The 25,002-nt window shown below is 35.7% G+C and overlaps 1 protein-coding gene across 1 annotated transcript; it reads left to right on the top strand.

The window, feature by feature from the left end:
• The first annotated feature begins 3,353 nt into the window (after positions 1-3,353).
• Positions 3,354-21,387, top strand: kitb (KIT proto-oncogene, receptor tyrosine kinase b). Its single transcript, XM_073864963.1, has 21 exons — positions 3,354-3,545; positions 5,823-6,092; positions 6,458-6,742; positions 7,486-7,625; positions 7,723-7,891; positions 9,637-9,829; positions 11,216-11,325; positions 11,436-11,550; positions 13,392-13,576; positions 14,098-14,204; positions 14,412-14,538; positions 16,370-16,474; positions 16,565-16,675; positions 16,977-17,115; positions 17,206-17,267; positions 17,364-17,464; positions 19,188-19,310; positions 19,757-19,868; positions 19,974-20,073; positions 20,182-20,287; positions 20,385-21,387. The coding sequence occupies exons 1-21, from the start codon at positions 3,461-3,463 to the stop codon at positions 20,541-20,543; spliced, it is 2,904 nt and encodes a 967-aa protein (XP_073721064.1). The 5' UTR covers positions 3,354-3,460; the 3' UTR covers positions 20,544-21,387.
• Positions 21,388-25,002: the final 3,615 nt, after the last annotated feature.

The following is a 25,002-nucleotide window of genomic DNA, read 5'->3' as shown; positions in this document are numbered from 1 at the left end:
GCACCTATTGTCCGATTCACGTTTATACATTTCCTTTGTTGTGTAAGTGTGTATTAGTACATGTTAATGATATGCAAAAGGTACAAACCCCAAAGTAAACGATGACGCGAGTTATCATCTCCAACGTAAATCTCTTTTCTTGGACTACAACAAACACACTGATTGTAGGAAACAGTTTACTTCCTGGGATTGTTGATGTAGACAAGACCGACATTATCATAATTCCTCCCGCTTCGGACTCACAGCCTGTAAGTTAACTCCTGTTAGCCCTGCATTGTGCGCGAATCTTTAAACATGGTAAGGAGCGTCACAGCATAATTACATTTGTGTTATTCCATAGTTGATTATTTTACTATTATTCTAAAATGTAACAAAAATAATACATTATTAACATTAAATCAAGAAGCTTTTTTGTAATTTCAACCACATATAGCAGTGCAGTACAAAGTGAAAAGAGACATTTCTCCAAGACCATGGTGCTAAATACAGACACCAAACTACATAAAACAACACACAGCTGAGGACTAAAAAAGTATTTTTTAACATAGCCACATAAAGTGCATGTGTGCTGTGCTACCTTGTTTAAACCATTCCAGACAAGAAACAGTGCAAGTAGAAGTGCAACAATACCCTACAAGACATATGCACAAAATAAATAGCCTAATAAAAATAGTGCCCGGTAACACATTTTTAAGATGTTTAAGTTGGGATGTCCTCACACTGCAGCAAATGTCTGTTTACTCTGTGAGGACAATTTCATCTTCACAATATAGCTAAAGCACACACACACACACACACACACACACAAAGTTACAGCGAGGCAGTGTCAAAACATGTTTTCAATCCATACTAAAAGCCATGGATGACATCGACTTGCAAAGAACAGCAATTGGCTGTATAAACAAAGTATTAGCTTTAGTGTCAGGGACATATACAATATATGCTCCTTGTGGTCAAAGAGTCTTGTCATATTGATTAAGGAATGGAAGCATATTGACTAGCTAAACTACAGCGATGCTCATTGAGGCTACTGTGAATATCAAATGGCTACTGTTGTGGTTTTGGGCAGGCTTACTGACTTAATGCATTCTGGAATGTTTTTATGTTTATAATGCAGTTACGTCTGGACATGAGTTACAAAGCTGACTTATATGGGTTTTAATGTAAACAACTTTACATGGTTTGACTTGCTTTCTATGCATTTTCAGCTCCTCTTTCATACAGTGATGTTTCATCCATGCATTAGTGCTCAGTAAACAGTCTAATCCCTGTTTCTCTAAATTAACACATCTTCTATCCTATTTTATCTTTCTTTTGTCTCTTTTTCTTTTATCTCTGCCTTATCCACAACACTGGCGGACTTAATGAGATTCAAAGTGCTTTGATGTCTAGATAATCAGATTAGTCACTCAGCTTTAAATTTTCTATTCTGTTTGTACAAAACAGTCCGACATATTATAGAATTTACAAACTGGTCAGGCTGTCAGCATCAACATCTCCAGACTGCATTTCCTGTAACATCTAATGATTATGGAATGAAATTGCCCTCTTAATGATACTATCAGACTTTTATATTAATTACATATGAAATTGTATGCACTACAATACATTAGGATGTTTGACTGAATGTTGAAAATGGTATTTTGAAAGAGATACTTTACATCTACTCCAGTAAACAACGTAGACCCACTGCTAATAAACGAAAACGAAAGTCTAGAATGAAACTTTTTAATGTAAAGCTTGTGTCAAGTTAAGGTATGCCCTTATACAATATTAAGATGGACAAATTTAAAATGGTCCACAAATGCAAAGTACCCTTAATGTGAAGGCATACAGCAACACTTAAAAACCACTAGAAAACCCACTTTACCACACACTGATCATACTTTTATAGAATGAAGAACCTAATGGTCACTTGGTTGGGCAGATGAGGTTGTGTGCACGGTCAGCAAAAATCTAGTGGACAAACTTCATTAGGTTTGCATCCTAGTCCATTAGAGGCTATTCTCGATTTCAGTCTGCATGGTTAAAAAAGGCCTTTTTAATACGGATAAATGTTATGCCTGAAATGCAGTTGTATTACACAACCAGTGAAAATCATTTATCCATCTTCATGACTGGGTATCTAGTATCTATCAGTTTGCCCGTGCATCCATCTGTCTATAGGTAAAACAATAAGAAATAACAGTACTTTGAAGGGCACTGTTCCTCCAAATAGATCACATGTATATAAAAGATAGAATGAGTCACCTCTGAAAAGAAAGACCGGTGAGTCAGCATCTTTTATCTCACAATCGGACTCCAGATGATGAGTAAGGTCCTATCACTACCAAAAACCTTCTCTGATTCATGAATAATAATAAAAGGTAGTCTACACTCAAAACATACATGTGCACAGGAGAACCACAGACCTACAGGTGTCTTATAATACTGCAACAATAAAATGAGTAAGCAAAAAAGAGGCAACGTTTCAAATGTTTTTCTTAAAGTTACAGTGTGTAGGTTTACGGCATCTAGTGGTGAGGTTGCAAATTGCACCCCTCCCTTTTGAAGCACATATAGAAGCTACGATAGCCGTTACAGGAAAGACATGTCCTCATCTAAGACAACGTAGTGACAAACGCACTCTGTAGAGCAGTTTGTCCGTTTAGGGCTATTGTAGAAACATGGCGGCACAAAATGGCGGCTTACATGTAGGGGGACCCGCGGTGTTTGTAGATAAAAACGGCTCATTCTAAGGTAATAAAAACAATACAGTTTATTCTATAAGGTCTTTATCCACCACTGGTAATATAGTTATCTATATTATATTGCATTGCTGTCAAAATATCCTTTTAAAATTTACACACTGCACCTTTAAGATAGACAACATCCAAAATAGTTTAGTGATATATAATAAACACATGTACACAAGCGCACGTGCACCTCTTAGGATGACTCTGATACAGCAGAGAGCACGTCATTATTGAAGTGCTTTATCGATTAATGTGTGGATGAGAGGGTAGGCAGAGCAATAAGTTTTGAATCTGTGACAATTGTCCTTGGCAAAACAGAGGTAACCGAATTGCTGATTTGCTGCAAGAGACGTGACACCTTCCAAAATCCTCCACTTAAAATAATGAATATCGAAACTGGTGTTCTTCACAGAGCCAGTTTTCATTTAAATTCTGATTCTGTTTCCTGTAAGCACACGTCAGCTGGATGGGGGGACGTCCAGCAACGGTACCAAACACACTGGGTCAAAACAACATCTTGACAACAGAGAGAGAGAGAGAGAAGGAGGAGGGAGAGAGAGCGCACTTTAAACACACTTATAATGAAATTGAATTGAAGGGAGGGAGAGAGAGAGAGGGAGAGAGAGAGAGAGAGAGAGAGAGAGAGAGAGAGAGAGAGAGAGAGAGAGAGAGAGAGAGAGAGAGAGACTTGAGTACATACAGTCAGTTGTGGATCAGTCATACTGATGCATGCACGACTAGCGTACACAGACAGAATGGGTAACGCTTGGTTTCTGTGCACCGTTCTGCTTATATTCACCTTACCTGAAGGTGAGTACAAGTGATTAACTTAATTTTAAGCTGTTTAAGTCGATTTTTATTTATTTTTTACAAATATGTTGACGTTGGTTGTATTTATCTTCAGTTAAATGAGCAAATGCTTCATGTGAATAAGTCGATTGTTTTGCAGACAGATGCAGATGGTGACCGTTAAGAGTTTTGATCTTCTTTCCATCTGTTAACGCTTCTCAGCGCTAATTGGCTATTAGTTGTGGTCGCGCTCTATCTATCTATCTATCTATCTATCTATCTATCTATCTATCTATCTATCTATCTATCTATCTATCTATCTATCTATCTATCTATCTATCTATCTATCTATCTATCTATCTATCTATCTATCTATCTATCTATCTATCTATCTATCTATCTATCTATCTATCTATCAAATTAGCGATTAATTTTAGCTATTGCAGACAGCTTAATTCGCACAGCGCGCGATATAATACCATGTGTTGTGTTCAGTGTCAATAATTAATTGGCGTGTAATTAGATACGAGTAAGTCAAATCTAGTTGTGAACGTATGTATCTAGGAACATAAAGGCATAATACTGTATCAATACGAGTCCATAAACTTAAATAAATTCATAGCAGTTAAAGACCGTGTCACAACTTGTCCTCAACTAACGGTGCGTTTTCTGTTTCCTGGTAATGATACAGATGATAAGCAACACTTGTACTGCGAGCAACAGATGCCGCTCGGGAAGAAGGTTCACAACGTACAGGTGTCATCTACAGGTGTAACATGTCCGTCATTTATTTTAGTAAAAATATCAAGGAGACAACACACTAACTATCACTAAAACGGTTTATGGCGTTTTGTAGGAAGAGTTTGACTAAACACTTTACTGTAAACACATCCTGACGTTTAATCTAAGATCACGCGGTGCAGTTTCACGTTTTAAATGCGCGAGTCCTTTAACTTCAAGTAGCCTATTTTAATTGCCTGTTTATAGGTGTGTTCGAATTCATGCGGCACTGAGCAGACCAAACGGCGTATGATATAAAAATTCCGCGAGAATTTCTACTGAGATGTATTCGAGAACATACTGCGCATAGCTCTCGCGGTACGTTGATATCATACGATAGATCGGTCTGCGCAGGACCGCATCAAGTCGAAAACATCTAACGTTTTTATCTTTTAACGTTTATTAGCTAAAAAACTAATTTTGAAATAATATTTTGATATATTTAATATATATTTCCTATAATAATTTGATTCATATTGTTAATTTGATTTATTTCGCGTCCTTTCGTTTTGTGTGCTGGTTTTGTGTTTGTGTGTAGCCTGCGTGTCGCAGCGGTAAATTGGAACAGTTTGCTGGTAAGATCAGGAATGCTCCGGACTGTTATGCAAATGAGATGAAATCTTCCGCGATCCTGAGTAAACGGCATTATAGTGACTAATGCAGCCCATACACATTGTGTGCACTTTCTTTTGCTCAATGTCTTGATTAATGATTTCTTCTTATTCCACTGAAGCATTGATCATGATGAAGTAAGGGATTAGTCATTGTACTCCCACAGTCATTTGGATGATGGAAGAAGACAACAGCGTACAACAAGGCAATTTGGGCGAATGCCAAAATTAAAAATGTGTTGCCTAAAATAAATATCAGTACTCCCAGTTTTAGGAGCATTTAAGATTTTTATAATTACTTTCCCTGTCAATTTCTGGTGTAATTAAAAAAGTTACATTTTCATAAATAATTTTCGTCAATAGTCTCATAATCTCATCAGAATTTCTGTATTTTAAATAATTACAGTAAAATATAGTTAAAATAAAATTATATTTTTGCATAAAACATGACCTGGACTTGTTCTCTGTGAAATTCACCAGTTTATATTGTGTGACCCAGATATCATTGTTTTTGGTCATTTTGTTTGTTGTGATTGAAATCTTTAAAGTGGTTTTGCTTTGATAACATCAATTGACAACAAACAAAGACAGCTGTGGGTTTCTTCACGGGTCATGCAAGATTTGGTCCCTAGCTGTCACTGGGGCTGTACAATTTTGGAAAGTATACCTTTGCACCTGCAGAGTTCATATTAGTACCTCAGAGGTACCAAATGTAAACATATCTCTACTTAAATGGTACATAAAAGGACCTTTTATTAGGGTACTGGGCCTTTGGAAACACACAGGTTCCTCTGACAAAGGAGGAACCTTCTCACAAAGGTTAATAATTTCGCACAATGTGAAATTGTGCCCATTTCACCAGACTTTGTAAGTGCAGTTAACCGATTTGTGTGTGTGTTTATTCTAGGATGGTTTAAACCTGTTATTGTCCCTGATGCCCCTCATCTGGTGATACTCAAAGGTGAACAACTACAACTTAGTTGTTATGACGTGGGAGAGGGAAACACGGGCGGGGTGCGATGGCTGCGAGATAAAGGCCGGAGGATTGATGGAGAACGCGAGGAAGACGGAGCCAGCGTCATCTCCATCACCTCCACACAGATGCAGCATATGGGTCGCTATATCTGCGAAAACACAAACACAAGCGCAAAAACCTCCATCTACATTTATGTGAAAGGTGTGCTTGAATACGTTTACACATCAGTCCTTTTTTTGAGGTTTGTTTGTTTTGCGTCCTTTGTCCTCATTTCCCACACTTTACTCCTGAAGTAGTGTTTGAATGTCTTTTGAAGCAGCACAAATATATATATCCTTAAGCTGTGTGCCTTAACCACACCTTCGTGTAGATGTGGTTTCATTTCTTTTATTTAACGTAGGCTTACTTTATTGTTAACTGTCATTGAATGATGAAGGCATTGAATGTGTGATAAATCTTTTGCAAACACTTGTCTATGTTCTTCTGCTCACTTCCTTATTTCCCTATCTTTTGTTTTTCTCCTTCTTTTTGGTTTTTCTTAACTTTGTCTGTTTCGTTTTTTGCAGACTTAGAAAATGCATTTGTGCGCTCCATGTTGAATGGCCTTCTTGCGAAGGAAGGAGAGAACTGCACCCTTCCGTGTTTGGTAACAGATCCAGCTGTCAGTCAACTGTCTCTGCAGACCTGCGCTGGCTCCGCCCTCCCAGATGGACTCACCTACACCACGCATCCTCAGAGAGGCATCACCATCAGAAACGTCTCCAAGGCTTTCGAGGGATGCTACATTTGTGCAGGGGAGATGGATGAAGTACCCGTGAGGTCTAGCGAGTATAACCTGGACGTTCGACTAGGTGCGTTTGTGGTGGGGTATGTTTGGCAGTGGTTCTCAGCTGGTTAACCAGAATGACTTAAACTGTACCAAAATTGTTTATCTTACAGAAGTAAGAAAAATTTCAAACATTGAAATGTATTCATATTATTTGGCGAAGACTGTAGTTACACGAGTAAGTATGGTGGCACAAAATAAAACGTGGCAATTTTTTAAGCAGACAAAAAATGAGAACTATATTGTATGGCGGAAGAGCACTTAGTTTGCAGCACATCGACCTCGGCGTAAATCATCACTCCTGACTTTTCCCCTCTTGCTCAAACGTCCGTCAATATTACTGCGCCAGAGGTCGAAGTGCTAAGTGCTCTTCCGCCATACAATATAGTTTTCATTTCGCCATGTTTTGTGCCACCATACTAACTCGTGTAACTACTCGTGTAACAGTCTTTAAATAGGGAAAACATTGAAGTGTTTGGTGGCTTAAATTCATCCCTGTTTGGATCCTAAGGAATGAATGGGGCTAGGCTAAATGCTAACACATTCATAACGTGCTGTACAAAGATTATGTGCATGCATTGGTAAAAGATAGGTATGTATTAATTTGTCTAAGTTGAGGTAAGAACATAGTAAAATATTGAAAAACTGTGGTGTTTTTCTTTAAATGAACACATGATTATGATTTACTGTAAGGATAATTAGTTTATCCAAATAAAAAATTATACTTGATCATCTACAATACTAACTACATGTTTATTTGTAATACAGTTCCAGAGACGGTGCCAGTACTCAGCCTATCCAGATCAGAAAATGAAATACTGATTCAGGATCAGGTGTTTGAACTTACCTGTAGTACCAGCAACATCAACCATGATTTTCACCTGAGCTGGAGCCTCCCCACTGAAGCGGTTAGATCAATATACTCTGTAGCAAAATAACCCATTGAACTGTTAAACACAATATCTAACTTGCACTGTTCATTAATTTCAATGATATTTTATTTAGGTAGCAAAGGAGAGGCACAACTCTCACATCCTGATTGGTTCTCGAGGATATCAGCGATCGATAACAGTTTGGACCGAATCTGTGAAAATGAGCGACTCTGGAGTTTACCGCTGCCTGGCGCGAAATGAGAGGGGCGTCTCCACGGCAACGGTCAATTTGGAGGTTTATGGTAAGAAAAGGATGAAGCGAATATCCATAGCTACAGTTCTGCTCTGAAAATAAAGTCCCTGTAAAGAAACATTGTTTCTAAGCACATTGTAAATGTTAGAAATGTATTGCCCAAACACGGGCACAAAGACTGTAAACTATGTAGTACTGAATTGCAGAGTTAGATTGTTAAACAGTTTTTACAATGTCTGAGTTCAGGATTTTTATTGGTGGGCCTAAAACGGTGTCTCGATGACGCACTTGAGCCCCGACGCATGGCCCTGCCCCTAACACAATCGCGAGCATCCATTCATGTTGTAGTGGTATTTGAAAGTTGAGAGAGACAGTAGCTTTCCGTGAGTGGGCGTGGTTTCAGCGGCTACAGCGTGCACGCTGCCTATTTTTTCCATCTTTTAAATTTGGTTGAGTGGTTAACACATTTTTTATGTGGTGTGACAAACACATTTAATATCTGACTTTACAGGGACTTTAAAGGATTAGTCCATTTTCTTTTTAAAAAAATCCCGATAATTTACTCACCACCATGTCATCCGGAATGTTGATGTCTTTCTTTGTTCGGTCGGGAGGAGGTTGTGTTTTTTGAGGAAAGCATTCCGGGATGTTTCTCATTTTGATGGACTTTGGTGGACCCCAACACTTAACACTTAACTCAACACTTGGCAGTTTTTTTTCAAAAGGACTATAAACGATCCCAAACGAGGCATAAGGGTCTTATCCAACGAAAAGATTGTAATTTTTGACAAGAAAAATAAAAAATATGTTCTTTTAAACCACAACTTCTCGTCTATCTCCGGTCCTGTGACACGCCAGCGCGACCTCACGTAATTACGCAGTGACGTCGTAAGGTCACGTGTTACATATATGAAACGCACATTTGCGGACAATTTTAAACAATAAACTGACACAAAGACATTAATTAGTATCATTCGACAAACAACAACGTCGGAACGGTCCTCTTTCTCCACACTTGTAAACACTGGGGCGTAGTTTCGCATACATCATCCGCAATCTCTTTGACGTGATGACATATTGCGTGAGGTGGCGCTGGCGCGTCACAGGACCGAAGGAAGACGAGAAGTTGTGGTTTAAAAGTGCAAATTTTTCTTGTCAAAATTGACAATTGTTTCGCTAGATAAGACCCTTATGCCTCGTTTGGGATCGTTTGGAGTCCTTTTGAGCTGCAATTTGAAACTGCATTAAAACTGTTACGTGTTGGGGTCCATTAAAGTCTATTGAAATGAAAAAAATCCTGGAATGATTTCCTCAAAAAACATAATTTCTTCTCCACTGAACAAAGAAAGACATAAACATTTTGGATGAAATAGTGGTGAGTAAATTATCTGGATTTTTTTTAAAGAAAATTGACTAATCCTTTGATGGTTTTAACTAGAAATAGTAAAGAAAGAGAATGCCACTGTATTATGACCACTAAATTTCAAAGATCTAATTGTTTTGCATATTGATTTTTTTAGCTTTAAGTAGCTGCATCTGCATGAAACATCCAGCTTTTTATTCTGATTCAATACGATTTGACATTTGTTTTTTAAAACGTAACCTTAAAAACAAATATTGGAGGTTTTGGTCTTTCTCTATTCAAGTAGATACTGCAGGTTTACAATAGATGACTGAGAGTGTTGCCAAAATGGACACAGGTTGAACTAGCTGGCTTTAAAGGGACATTGCTCCCTATTGTAAATCTTACATTGCCAAAACAATATTTTCAGTTTGTATTTTTTTTTGTGGCAGAACACGGGTTCATTAACCTCACTGAGGGAGAGGACCATGTGGTGAGAGTGAGAGAGGGGGAGAGTCTGACTCTGAGCGTGGAGATGACATCATACCCCAAACCCAGTGATGTCAACTGGACTTACAACAACCAACAGCTCAAAAACACATCCGAGCACGTCATTACACTACACAACCAGCAGTACAGATACACACACACAAACATATTCAGTTGTAAATTGAAACCGATTTGGATAAATGACACTGGGATGTTAGGATATTGCTCAACATCAATGTTGCTGACTAAAAGTGAAATTTAATCTTAAAATGAATCAAATCAACCTTAGTGACCTGAAGTCTGACATTGCAAACATAAATCTTTAAAGGAAAACACCACCGATTTTCAATATTCTACTATGTTCTTACCTCAACTTAAATGAATTAATACATAGCTATCTTTTCAATGCGTGCACTTAATCTTGTACAGTGCGTAGTGAATGTGTTAGCATTTAGCCTAGCCACATTCATTCCTTAGGATCCAAACAGAGATGAATTTAGAAGCCACAAAACACTTGTTTTTCCTTTTTAAAGACTGTTACATGAGTAGTTAAAGCGAGTAAGTATGGTGGCACAAAATAATTTTGGGATTTTTTTAAAGCAGATAAAAAATAAAAAAATAAGAACTGTATTTCCAGGCGAAAGAGCACTTAATTTGCAGCACCTCAACCTCAGCGGAGTTCTGTAGGGGGGAGTAGTCAGGAGTGATGACTTTGCGCCGAGGTCGAAGTGCTACAAACTAAGTGCTCTTCTGTCATACAATATAGTTCTCATTTTTATCCTCTTAAAAATTGCCATGTTTTATTTTGTGCCACCATACTTACTCGTGTAACTACTCATGTATCAGTCTTTAAATAGGAAAAACATGAAAGTGTTTGGTGGCTTCTAAATTCATCCCTGTTTGGATCCTAATTAATGGGGCTAGGCTAAATGCTAACAGATTTACTACACGCTGTACAAAGATTAAGTGCACACACTGAAAAAAGATAGGTATGTGTTAATTCGTCATAGTTGAGGTAAGAACATAGTAAAATATTGAAAATGGTGTTGTTTTTCTTTAATACACAAACATATTTTTGCCTTGTTTGAAAAGTTTAAGAAATTAATATTGGTGCAAGATAAACAGTCCCAGTGTGAAGCTGCAGTAGTTTTAAAGGAACTCAACTTTAAATACTTCAGTTGGTAACACTTAAAAATTTCACTTTAGTTTCACTTTATGTGAAAAATTTAAATTGAATAAACTTGTTATTTTCACTTTTTACAGTGACTAGTGAGGAGTTGCTATAAATTATAAAAATGAAGTTGAATATGCTTAAGTTATTTTAACTTTATATTTTAATCTATAGCAACTCCTCAGTAGTCAAGAAAGTAAAAATGATTTGTAGTTTTAAATTGATTAAGCTTAAAAATTTAAGTGCAACAAGGTATTTTTACAGTGTAGGTGGAAAAAATCCAGTCCACTGAAATAAATAGTAGACATTAACAAACTGAGAGCAATTTGAAAAACATACTAAATATTGTTTATTGCATGTTACAGATACACCAGCGAACTGAGACTGGTTAGAGTTCATGGATCAGAGGGTGGAATCTACACTTTCTCGGCCAATCACAACTATACATCTGTCAATAAGTCATTCACTGTCCACGTTATATGTGAGTTGGACATAATTGTAAACCTTTGGAAATTCACACTAATTTCTAGATTTGTATACATTCTTTCTTTGTTTACTTTAAATCTCAATTTCTCTTACTCTCTTATTCAGGTAAACCTGTAATTGTTACCCAGGACGGGCCGGTTGATGGACAGGTGAGGTGCGTGGCTTCCGGATATCCTGTCCCTAAAATATCTTGGTATTACTGCGAGCCTCCACTTACACGGTATGGTTCATGCACAGACTTATATAAGCCACACCCACGTGACACACACATTAATGGCCACATCTCAAACACATCCATTTGAATATACTCAAAAAATACATGTCACAATGCAATTTAAAGGTCCCGTTCTTTCTGTGTCTTTGAAGCTTTGATTATGTTTACAGTGCGCAATATAACGTGTTCATGTTTCACGTGTAAAAAAAAATCTGTATTTTTCACACAATTTACTTATCTCTATAGCGCTGTTTTCACTGTCCTAAAAACGGGCTGATGTCTTTCTTGTTCTATGAAGTCCCTCCTTCAGAAATACGTAACGAGTTCTGATTGTGTAGCTTGTTTAGTGTGTTGTGATTCGATAGCAGCTTAGCTTGCCGTTAGCTTAGCTGGGACTGACGTATTCCTGGGGGCGGAGTTTAGTCAAAAAACTGTTCTAGTGATGTCATTAAAGCAGGAAGTAGAGGGCTGTAGTCCAAACCGGACGTTCGCTGTAGGCTTTGAAAGACGAATTCTGCTAAAGAAAATATATGGGTGATTCTCACGAAAACTTGGTTTTAAAAATGTCAAGCATGAAAATGTAAAAATTGCTTAAATTTACTTTTTTTTCCCACCAGACATTGAAAAACAAAGTCTGGAGTAAATGGGAAGATTAATTTAAAAACTTTTACTTATCATTTAACACTTTTTGTAACATAATATAAAAAATTTGTCCTAAAAAATCTCATTACCGCAACAGTCAGAAAACATCAACACTGACATATTTTCAAAATGACATGACAAACCTGAAAGAACATAATTTGGAGATTCTGCACATGCATTTAAAATCAAAGTATTATGCTTCTATTAATTAAATTAACATTTAATAAGCATCTGTTGCGGTAATGATAATCAAAATGTCGTGTAAGCATTCTGACAAGACAATATTTCAAATTAACTGTAAAAAATTATCTTACCTGGTAGCCATCTTGAAGTAACTGGTCCATGTGCTTGGTCACTCAAAATCAAACTTTATTAAAATTCTGTATGTGTGCCTAAACTGTTCTCAAAAAGTGTTGCGGAGGATGAGAACATCAGGCATGGACACATCATTTTCCTAATTTTTCTTCATTATTATTATACATGAATATTCAGTAAATATTTTTTCTGTCATCTAAAGTAGTCTAGCAAAACATCCATTTATTTTTTTTTCTTAATATTTTTGTGTTAATTTGATTAAATTACAACATAACGCATGTTCAAACACAGCCGGACACATTGCGGTAATGAGAATTACAGCAGAAAATGAGATAAAATTTACAATTATAAATTCTTATGTTGAAATCACACATTGTGGAAGGTAGAACACAGTATTGTGTTAATTCTGATGCTTTTTAATGTTACTATATTACACATTTTAAAGCTAAAATCATTAGTGCCATGGTGTTTCAATGGTTTCGTGAGAATCACCCATATCACCTGGCAGTGAACTTTGAGCTTTATCATTTTACAGGTTTTATTTATGCTATTATACCAACATTACACACAAACTAGCGTTTTAAAAATGGGATCAGAAAGAACATGACTTAAAGCGAGAAAAATATGGATAGACTACCTCCAATGGATAAAACAATCTGTATAGTCTACTCAAAACTTTTTTGTTTTACTTGTTGATTTTATTTATTTTACTATTTATTGTACTTGTTGATATGTTTTAGAATTGTTTAAAATGTTATCATACATACCCGCGGGCACCACAATGGAGACCCCTGTTATAGATAATATAATGTGGTACTGGTAATAATCCGCTACAAACATAACAGTTGTCATATTCGTTTGGCTCTAAATAGCACTGTAACCTCTGACAGGTGCTCCCACCTGCTGAATTCAACGCAGGCAGATGAGGAGGTTGCCGTAGTAACCGTGTCCGGGTCCGAGTTCGGACGGAGCGAGGTGGAAAGCCGACTTAATATCAGCAAAGGAAAATATCACACTCTTGAGTGTGTGGCGTCCACACAGGGCGAACAGGCCTACACCTTGTTTTCGATCAGTGGTAAGATTACACACACATGCTTACATAGTAATCTAATTGAGGACCATAGACATTGCAGGACTCATGTGTAGCTCACTGGTAGAGCATTGTGTAAGCAGCACAAAAGGTCATGGGTTTGAAACCAGGGAAAGCACATACTGATACATTTTTTTATTTTGCATAAAATTATCTGCCGAATGCGCAAATGTAAGCTTCAGGGTCTATTCATTTTGTGCAATATTATTGATCAATATAAACACATGAATCAGTTTACACATACACAGGCACGCGCACACACACAGCTGGTAAGATAATCTTTGTATAATGTATTCTCAGAGACACACTGAGTTTGTTGACAGATCGGGGATTATAATTTTGTGCTGCATGTGCACATTAAGGTTCAATACTGACACTAAGCTCCTATAATCCTCTGAACAACAGACCTAAATTCCCACAAACAGCTCTGACTTTATTAGTAAGGCACAGTGAATTAAGACGTATTATACCCAACAGTTTTATTTGTGTATTGTTTCTCATCCCAGAAAGAACTGTGCCCCATAAACTCTTCACACCTCTGCTGTCTGGTGTTGTCTCCACTGCCGTTCTGCTCAGCCTCATTCTTGTGGTTCTGCTTTACAAATACATGCAGGTAGTTTACACGCACACACACACACACACACACACACACACACACACACACACACACACACACACACACACACACACACACACACACACACACACACACACACACACACACACACACACACTACATGATATGAAGTTGCTCAAAAAGTTATTTTCACATACATCATCACTTACAATGTATGATTGTCATTTTTTTATGTTGCCATAGAAACCAAAATATGAGATCCACTGGAAGGTGATAGACAGTTTTGATGGGAACAATTACACCTACATAGACCCTACACAGCTGCCGTATGACCCCAAATGGGAGTTTCCACGGGAAAGACTCCGCTTTGGTAAACTTTGGCACACATGCATACTCAGAATACTGTATAAACAACATGATATGTGACATTTCTGACATTTTTGTAGCCACAATTCTGTAGTTGCTATACATGTGACAAAAGCAATAAAAAAGTCTTTTTAAAAGTAACTTTTATTCATGTTACTTTTATGTCATGTACATTTCATAAACTTCCTGTTTTTGTTGCTGATAAGCTCTGTCATATTTAAGCTGTCTGTGTAGTATATGCATTTATTGACCCGTATCTTTGCTTTTGTCTTTGAGTGTTTTTTATTGTTGCTACTTTATTACTGTTCAATAAACCGCACTTGTGTTCTCTGTAAGACTGTGACTCTTAAGATGTAGTTGTGGAGAACCTGAGTGCAGTCTATTAAACAGAAGTAAGAAAGCACTGATATAACACAAAACTGCCCATAAGCTATACACAAAAGTATATTTTTAAATATATTTCAAAATGTACAAAAAAGCCAAAAAAAAATATTTGCTGAAATCAATATGTTTACAAAAATATATTTTTCACTGTTATATTTTTTGTATATTTTGAAATTTATTTGCTTGCCCTTGAAATACATTTTGAAATATATGTTGTTGATATATGAAGGTTAAAACTAAATATATTTTCAAATTCAAAAATATATTCAACTGAGCATTACCTTTTACAAAATATATTTAGCATATATTTAAAATATATTTCTGGCTTGAGAAATGTATTTTATTTTGCCGTATGGGTGGAACTAAAGCAGGACAATAGTTTAAAACTCTGATTATATTCAATAAACGTTATAAGGAATGCTATATACAGTACGTACAGGTATGTGTGTGTATATTACACATACTGTTCATACTGTATATGTGACTCTGAACCACAAAACCATTCATAAGTAGAATAGGTATATTTGTAGTCATAGCCAACAAACATTATATGGGTCAAACTTATTGATTTTTCTATAATGGCAAAAAGGATCAGGATATTATGTAAAGAACAAGTATCCATGAAGATACTTTGTAAATTTCCTACCATAAATATATCAAAACGTTATTTTTGTGAGTTGATCCAGTGCTAAGGACTTCATTTGGACAACTTTAAAGGCGATTTTCTCAACATTTAGATTTTTTGCCATTTCAGATTCCAGATTTTCAAATAGTTGTTTTTTGGCCAAATATTTCCTATCCTACACTGCAAAAAATGACTTTCTTACTTTGTATTTTTGTCTTGTTTTCAGTAAAAAATATCTAAAAAGTCTTAAATTAAGATGTATTTTCTTGATGTGCAAAAAGACCTAGGAAAATAAGTCTAGTTTTTAGACAAAAAATATAAAATTTAATCGAATTTGTGCTTTGTGAAAAATTTTCTTATTCCATTGACAGATTTTTCTTCTTGTTTTATACACAAATTTACTTAAAGTTTATATTTTTTGTCTAAAAACTAGACTTTTTGTTCTAGGTCATTTTGTTCAACAAGAAAATACATCTTAATTTTTAGAATTTTTTGACATTTTTACTGAAAACAAGACAACATACTAAGTAAGAAAGTCATGTTTTGCAGTGTAACGAACTGTATATCAATAGAAGGCTTATTTATTCAACTTTCAGTTTATGTTTAAATCCTAATTTAAAAAAATTAACCCTTATGACTGGTGTCACATATTTGGCAAAAAACTGTTTATATATTACTTGAAATGATTAAAATGTACACACTTTTATATTGAAATGACAATACTTGTTTGTTGACTATGACTATTGTACGCCAACCTATATTATAAAGCTTATAATTTTATGGAAATGTTAAATGACAACAATGTTTGTTGTTTGTCATGGTGAAGGTAAAATTCTCGGCTCTGGAGCTTTTGGTAAAGTGGTAGCAGCTACAGCATATGGACTCTGCTCAGCAGACACAGTGACCACCGTTGCTGTTAAAATGTTAAAACGTGAGTATTCATCTGAATCTTTGTGTCTGAGCCAGAGTCAAATCACTGTTTGTCATGTTATGCATCTTTCTTTGTGTGTTTTTGCCAAAGCGAGCGCTCACTCCACTGAGAAGGAGGCTCTTATGTCTGAGCTGAAGGTTTTGAGTTACCTTGGTAGCCACATTAACATTGTCAACCTGCTTGGAGCTTGTACAGTAGGAGGTACGTTTTAAAAGGCACAGTTCACTCAAAAATAAAAATGTGTTTTTTTTTAAACTCTGACGTAGTTGGTTGTGTTAGGAGTGCAAAGGTCATGGGTTCGAATCCTAGGGAACAGGCATACTGCATTTTAGTCTGGAACTAGGATAAGCCCTGTCCTGCAAACCACCCTATAGAGTTCACATACTGTGGTAATTTGTCATACAACATCAGATTAAAGTTACAAACTTAGTTACTAATTCAAGTAAAACTGATAAAAATCTAGATATATATGTTTGTGAAAAGATCCCTTTTCTTCCAACAGGCCCCACTTTAGTGATCACAGAGTACTGTTGCTATGGTGATCTTTTGAACTTCCTTAGGAGAAAGAGGGATGCGTTTTTTAGTTCCAAAACCGGAGACGGATACTACAAAAATTTGCTCAGCCAAACACAGCCTTCAAGGTAAGACGTGTTGTCAAGTGAGTACGGATGCTCTTTGTTAAGTTTAGTGATGTAATGCACCATCTATTGTATGTTTACATGCACACACAGTGAAGGGAATGAAAATGGATACATGCCCATGAGGTCCTATCAGAAGAGATCAAATCAGACAGGTGGGAACTTCCCAACAAAATAAATACAAACTGCAGCCACTTTATACACCACCTTTCATTATTTGACACATTTCACATCTGCTTCTCGTCTTTCAGAATGGTGTGATGATAAAGATGATCTCTCTTTGGATACCGAGGACCTGCTCAGCTTCTCATATCAAGTTGCTAAAGGCATGGACTTCCTAACCTCCAAAAATGTAAGTGTGTGTTAGATTAATCGAATTTCAGAGTGGGTTAACTGAGGTCATATAATGTATATAATATAATATAATATAATATAGTATAATATAATATAATATATAATTTATTGAGAAGTGTTACCAATATACAGTATTTGTATATAAATATGTTGGTAACATTTCACAATATATGATATTATATTATATTGTGTTAATAACATATTATAATTGTACAATTATAATATAATGTAATATGTTACATTTTTGTCAAATCGACATATATTTTATGGTACTTTAACTTAAAAAATGAAGTTAAACGATTTTAACTTGTTTTTATAAGTTATGTCAGCTTATTACAGGTCAAAACTTGAAATAGGTTGAATTGACCATGCTGCATTTTTTTTTTACAATGTGGTCATATGCTTTAAAAATCCTAATTCATGTTTAGAAGTGGAACCATATAATAAAGTATGACCTTATACACTCACCTAAAGGATTATTAGGAACACATGTTCAATTTCTCATTAATGCAATTATCTAATCAACAAATCATATGGCAGTTGTTTCAATGCATTTAGGGGTGTGGTCCTGGTCAAGACAATCTCCTGAACTCCAAACTGAATGTCAGAATGGGAAAGAAAGGTGTTTTAAGCAATTTTGAGCGTGGCATGGTTGTTGGTGCCATACGGGCCGGTCTGAGTATTTCACAATCTGCTCAGTAACTGGGATTTTCACGCACAACCATTTCTACGGGTTTACAAAGAATGGTGTGAAAAGGGAAAAACATCCAGTATGCGGCAGTCCTGCGTGTGAAAATGCCTTGTTGATGCTAGAGGTCAGAGGAGAATGGGCGGACTGATTCAAGCTGATAGAAGAGCAACTTTGACTGAAATAACCACTCGTTACAACCGAGGTATGCAGCAAAGCATTTGTGAAGCCACAACACGCACAACCTTGAGGCGGATGGGCTACAACAGCAGAAGACCCCACCCAGTACCACTAATCTCCACTACAAATAGGACAAAGAGGCTACAATTTGCACGAGCTCATCAAAATTGGACAGTTGAAGACTGGAAAAATACTGCCTGGTCTGATGAGTCTTGATTTTTGTTGAGACATTCAGATGGTAGAGTCAGAATTTGGTGTAAACAGAATAAGAACATGGATCCATCATGCCTTGTTAACACTGTGCAGGCTGGTTGTGGTGATATAATGGTGTGGGGGATGTTTTCTTGGCACACTTTTAGGCCCCTTAGTGCCAATTGGGCATCGTTTAAATGCCACGGCCTACCTGAGCATTGTTTCTGACCATGTCCATCCCTTTATGACCACCATGTACCCCATCCTCTGATGGCTACTTCCAGCAGGATAATGCACCATGTCACAAAGCTCAAATCATTTCAAATTGAGTTCACTTTACTAAAATAGCCCCAACAGTGACCAGATCTCAACCCAATAGAGCATCTTTGGGATGTGATGGAACGGGAGCTTTGTGTCCTGGATGTGCAGCCCACAAATCTCCATCAACTGCAAGATGCTATCCTATCAATATGGGCCAACATTTCTAAAGAATGCTTTCAGCACCTTGTTGAATTAATGCCACGTTCTAAAAGCGAAAGGGGGTCCAACACAGTATTAGTATGGTGTTCCTAATAATCCTTTAGGTGAGTGTATATTATATTGTAAATATTTGTTTTTCTAAATATGTGGGTGTTTAAATGTGTTATGTGTATATTCACAGTGTGTCCATAGAGATCTGGCAGCCAGGAACGTTTTGCTGACTCAGGGTCGACTTGCAAAGATATGTGATTTCGGTCTGGCACGTGACATCACTCGAGACTCCAACTATGTCCTGAGAGGAAATGTGAGGAAGTGTTTTGTGTTCTTCATCACACCCTCATTATCATTTGTTTAAAGATAACATAGAATTAAACCATTGGGTTAAAATTGTACGTTTATGAAACTGACACACGATACTAGTCATATATACATTCATCATTATAAAGCTTGTTTCACAGTGTATGTGTGAGATATTACACTGCTAATATTTCCGGCACTGCGAGCCTCTACTGGCACTGAGCCCGTTTCTGTTGTATATACAGTAGCATGCTGAACTCAGCAGAAACTCATGCACTATAAATGTATTTTGCAAAACAATATTTTGCAATACAGACTGAATTTTTTTAAGAAGGTGGCTGTCGGGCTACAGACAAAAATAGCAGCTTTAATGCAGTCACGTATTTGCTCATTTTAAACAACCATATTAAAAAAGCATTGGTCAGCATCACTGATGATGTATTTCCTGTCCAGGCACGTCTCCCAGTGAAATGGATGTCTCCAGAGAGTCTTTTTGCTTGCGTGTACACGTTCGAAAGTGACGTCTGGTCCTACGGCATCTTACTTTGGGAGATCTTCTCTCTGGGTCTGTATGAGCTGATATCACACATTATAAATATCAGATGTAGTGACAATACAGTTCATAAACAAAACCATCATCATATCTCATATGTTAAAACTTTGTTTGCAGGTAACACACCATATCCTGGGATTCAAGTTGGATCCACTTTCTATAAGATGATACAAGATGGATACAGAATGAGCGAGCCTGAGTTTGCCCCAAGTGAAATGTAAGGATTGTGTGTTTGCATAATGTGTGCGTAAACATTTTTTTATTATGTTGTAGATAGTGTCACCCATTGTGCATAACAATTAAGATTTTGTGTTTGTGTCATCAGTTATGAGGTGATGAGATGGTGTTGGAGTGTTGACCCTCTGAAGCGTCCGACCTTCAAGAAGCTGGTGGAACGAACTGAACTTCTGCTGTCAGAAACCACCAAACATGTATGTTTAAGTCAATTAATCACTCAAATTATTGATTATTAATACAATACTTGAATTGTACCAATCTGACTAGATTTGTTTCAATTTGGTCTTACAGGATTACCTGAATCTCAGTACTAGTGGCAGCTGTGAGGCATTTGTTCCTCCCAACCTGCAGAGGGCGCAGCGTCTGAGTTCGATAGGCAGCTCTACAGCCTCGACTCAACCTCTGCTGCAGGCCACCAATGACGTTTTCCTGGAACCACAGATTGTATAATTAATTTGTGTAGTTTTCTCACAGGTTTGACCTGAAGAAAGCCAATGGCCTTATCTTTCTTTAAGTTCTGTCATTTTTTTTTCTTATTGTCGCTTGGAGTGTTTTGTTTTTTGCGACTTTACTCTTTCAGTATGTTTAAAAAAGTTTAAGCTCAGCATGTCCCGCCACGTAACTCCTAGTAGTTGTTAAAGTGCGTTCCTCTAAATTGGGTTCTCAGCCTTTCGTTTTCGTTCATCGAACGTTTCAAGTTCTAAAATTCTTGCGATTTCCCACCTCAACCATATTAGAGTATTGAGCTACACACTGCACAATGCATTTTACAGCATCTCAAGGGCCACATTTTTAAGATGCCTTGTTGAGTTAAACTAAAGTCCCTTTTGAAAAGTCGCATCACCAGGCGGCCATCTTTGCAAAGACTTAAATCCCATCTGTTTGAATGGGAAAAGACAGCTATCTCTACAATTGTGGACCCAAGTCACAATTAAACAACATATTTCCAACCAACAATTAAACCTGACATCAACTGTCCCCAACTTTTGTTTTTCAAGCTCAAAGTTCCATTGAAAAAAGTTGTTTTAGTTACTTTGCATGCGCACAGGTTGACAAACGCCTTACGCGAGTCTGTACTGATTGATGATTGGTTCATGTAACTGGAAGGCGGGACTTCCATCGCCAGAGCGGCCATATTGAGTGTTGCACTGTCCCCTATTCATAGTACACTGCAAAAATTACTTTCTTTCTTAAACAGCAAAAAAATTATTTTCAAGAAAAAAATTCTTGGTGTTTTTGTCTTGTTTTCAGTGAATAATGTCTAAAAATTCTTATATTAAGATGCTTTTTCTTGATGAGCAAAACGACCCAAGAAAATAAGTCTAGTTTTTAGACCAAAAAAAATCCAATTTAAGTGATTTTATGCATAAAACAAGCCAAAAAAATCTGCCAATGGGGTAAGCAAAAAAATCTTGACCATTTTTCTTAAACACTAAATTCAAGAAAAATGTAAGAAAAAATTGCTTACCCCATTGCCAGATTTTTTTTCTTGTTTTATGCACAAAATCACATCTTAATTTAAGTATTTTTAGATATTTTTACTGATAACAAGACAAAAATACTAAGAATTTTTTTCTTAAAAAATATTTTTTGCAATGTAGTCTTGTTTAAGTAGAATTTTCAAAAAATTCTTAAATTAAAATGCTTTTTCTTGATGAGCAAAATGACCTAAGAAAATAAGTCTAGTTTTAAGACAAAAAATATACAATTTAAGTGAAATTGTGGTTAAAACAAGCAAAAATATCTGCCAATAAAAATCTTGAAATAAGTTTACTTTTTCTTAAACATTTAATTCTAGATTTTTTTGCATCTTGTTACACTGCGGAAAGTGACTTTCTTACTTAGTATTTTTGTCTTGTTTTCAGTAAAAATATTAAGATGACCAAAATGACCCAAGAAAGTGGGTCTGGTTTTTAGACAAGAAAATATAAAGTTTTAGCGAATTTGTGCTTAAAACAAGCAAAAAAATCAGCATTGAGTGTTTATGAAAAAAGTAAACTTATTTTAAGAAAAATATTCTTATTCCATTGGCAATTATTTTTCTTGTTTTAAGCACTAATTAACTTAAAGTTTATATTTTTTTGTCTAAAAACTAGACTTATTTTTCTAGGTCATTTAGCTCATCAAGAAGATTTTTACTGAAAACAAGGCAAAAATACTAAGTAAGAAAGACATTTTTTGCAGTGTATATTTGATTATATATCCCCAACGTAACAAGGGCAAAAGCAAATCGTGGTACGAATTAATACGAATTAGCCACCTCGTAAAATTGGTCTGTCACATTGTTGCCTACAGTGTACTAAATATTTTAAGCAAAGAAAGCTGCCTATTTACGGTATATACAGTTCTAACTATAAATTCATGCTCAAAAACGTATGTCATGAATAAGATTAAAACCCTGTGCTGCACCACCTGTGACTAAATACAGCTGTGCTCTATTGCATTGTAATGATTTACGTAGATTAACAGCAACCATGGCATTATTGTGACAGGCAGTGAGCCTGTTAACATGAAGCATTTAGATATATGTGACCTTATCAAATAACTAACTTTAATGATGACCTCATAAGGATTGGTGTGTCATTACTGGCCGTTATTCTTGACTGCTTGCAGGTGCTTCATTAGACTGCACACTAACATAGGTCAGTGTTAAAGATTTTGATCTCTGCTTAACACGTCAATATCTTAGGCACTTAAGCAAGTAATGACAAATATCAGCTATCTTCAGCATGTGTAATTATTACTCCCTCAATGGCTGTTAGAATGCATTATTGATTCGAATGCTAGATTGTATCATTGTGGAATTTCCACCTCAGCTACCTACTAGTATCGTTGGATTTGTTTACGGTAATTTTTTTGTATTTTTGATTTTGACAAAGAATTGTAAATACTGCATATGTATATACATCAAGACATCAATAAGAGGTTTGTTGCTATGTAAAACTGAGAATAATGTTTGGATTGCACATCAGCATTTGATGAAATAACTTAAACTGGGTACTAGTCTTTGACTAAGGTGGCTAGCTGAAGTTTCGGGATTGGACATAAGCAATTTCAAAGTTAGCTTGGTATGGCTTTTCCAACTTGTTTCTTGGCAGACTAACTATTCTATATCCTAGGTCTATACCAAGCTATTCCCGCTAAGATGGAAATATCTAAATACACTAATATATAACTTATCAACATAAGCCACATTCAAAGAATAGGACCTGATCTCAAAAAAAGGTAATTATATGAAATGTTTTTGAATGTTTACTGTGACAAATGACTTGAAATGAGATTTTAGATTTGACTTTGTAAATATCTGATGTGTTATTTTTTCAACTTTTAGAGGGTTATTTCTGAAGGAAAGGGGTCGGAAGGGAATGATGTAACCGTTTTGATATAGACTGAATAAAAAAGTGATGAATGACTATGCATTGTTTTTTTATTATGTGCAGTTTCTTAAAAGTTGTGTAATTTGGGTCTTCAACAGGGGGTCTTGGACCATGGTGGTATTTGTGTGACTTCAAAATATTTTTTTTTTGAAAAATTAAACTAGGCATCAAACTATAATGCACTAATAAAAATAATAATAATAATGGAAATGATAAAAAAACTTTATTAAAATGAAGGTTCCCCATTAAAATCTATTCAGTACACTGCAAAAAATGATTTTCAAGAAAAAATTTTTTGTCTTGTTTTGTAAAAATTCTTAAATTAAGATGCTTTTTCTTGATAAGCAAAACGACCCAAGAAAATAAGTCTAGATTTTAGACCAAAAATACATAATTTAAGTGATTTTGTGCATAAAAAAAGCAAAAAAAAAAAAATCTGCCAATGGGGTAAGCAAAAAATCTTGAAATTTTTTTAAACACTAAATTCAAGAAAAATTTGCTTACCCCATTGGCAGATTTTTTTCTTGTTTTATGTTTGTTTATATTTTTGGCCTAGAAACTAGACTTATTTTCTTTCGTCGTTTTGCTCATCAAGAAAAAGCATCTTAATTTAAGAATTTTTACATATTTTTACTGAAAACCAGACAAAAATACTAAGAAATGTTTTTCTTGAAAATAATTTTTTGCAGTGTAAATGTAAAATTTTATGTAGTATCAGTATGCATCATGCGTATACAAAAATATGATAATTTTAATATCTTTGTAACATAACCATTACAAAGTATGTAAATCCAGTCCTTAATTTGATACATGTACTGGGGGTCCTTGCTCCTCCTCTCTACCCATTAAGGGGTCCTTGGCCTCAAAAAGGTTGAGACCTCTGTTATACACTGCAAAAAATTATTTTCAATAAAAACATTTTTTTAAATTCTTAAATTAAGATGTTTTTTTCTTGATGAACAAAATGACCCAAGAAAATAAGTCTAGTTTTTAGACCAAAAATATCAAATTTAAGTGATTTTGTGCATAAAAAAGCAAAAAATCTGCCAATGGGGTAAGCAAATTTTTCTAGAATTTAGTGCTTAAGAAAAATGTTGAAGATTTTTTGCTTGCACCATTGGCAGATTTTTTGCTTGTTTTATGCACAAATTCACTTAAATTGTATATTTTTGGTTCAAAACTAGACTTATTTTCTTGCGCCGTTTTGCACATCAAGAAAAAGCATCTTAATTTAAGAATTTTTAGATATTTTTCCTGAAAGCAAGACAAAAATACTGAGGAAGTGTTTTCTTGAAGATCATTTTTTGCAGTGTGATACAGAAAAGTTGGCTCAACCAATGGCATATTAGGGTGGGACTACTGTATCTGTTTGTCCAACCAATGGAAATTTTTTAATTGACATTCATGCATTTGTCATAAATCCAAAGTGACTGACAGTTCGGATACATTTTATAAGCATGTGCATTCCCTGGGATCAAACCCACAAGGCACGGGAACCCTGTGTAATCACATCGCTTAGTAAGAGAATAACA

Source organism: Misgurnus anguillicaudatus, chromosome 3, assembly GCF_027580225.2.
Source record: "Misgurnus anguillicaudatus chromosome 3, ASM2758022v2, whole genome shotgun sequence".
Taxonomy (NCBI): domain Eukaryota; kingdom Metazoa; phylum Chordata; class Actinopteri; order Cypriniformes; family Cobitidae; genus Misgurnus; species Misgurnus anguillicaudatus.
This window is presented reverse-complemented; position numbering and strand designations above follow the sequence as displayed.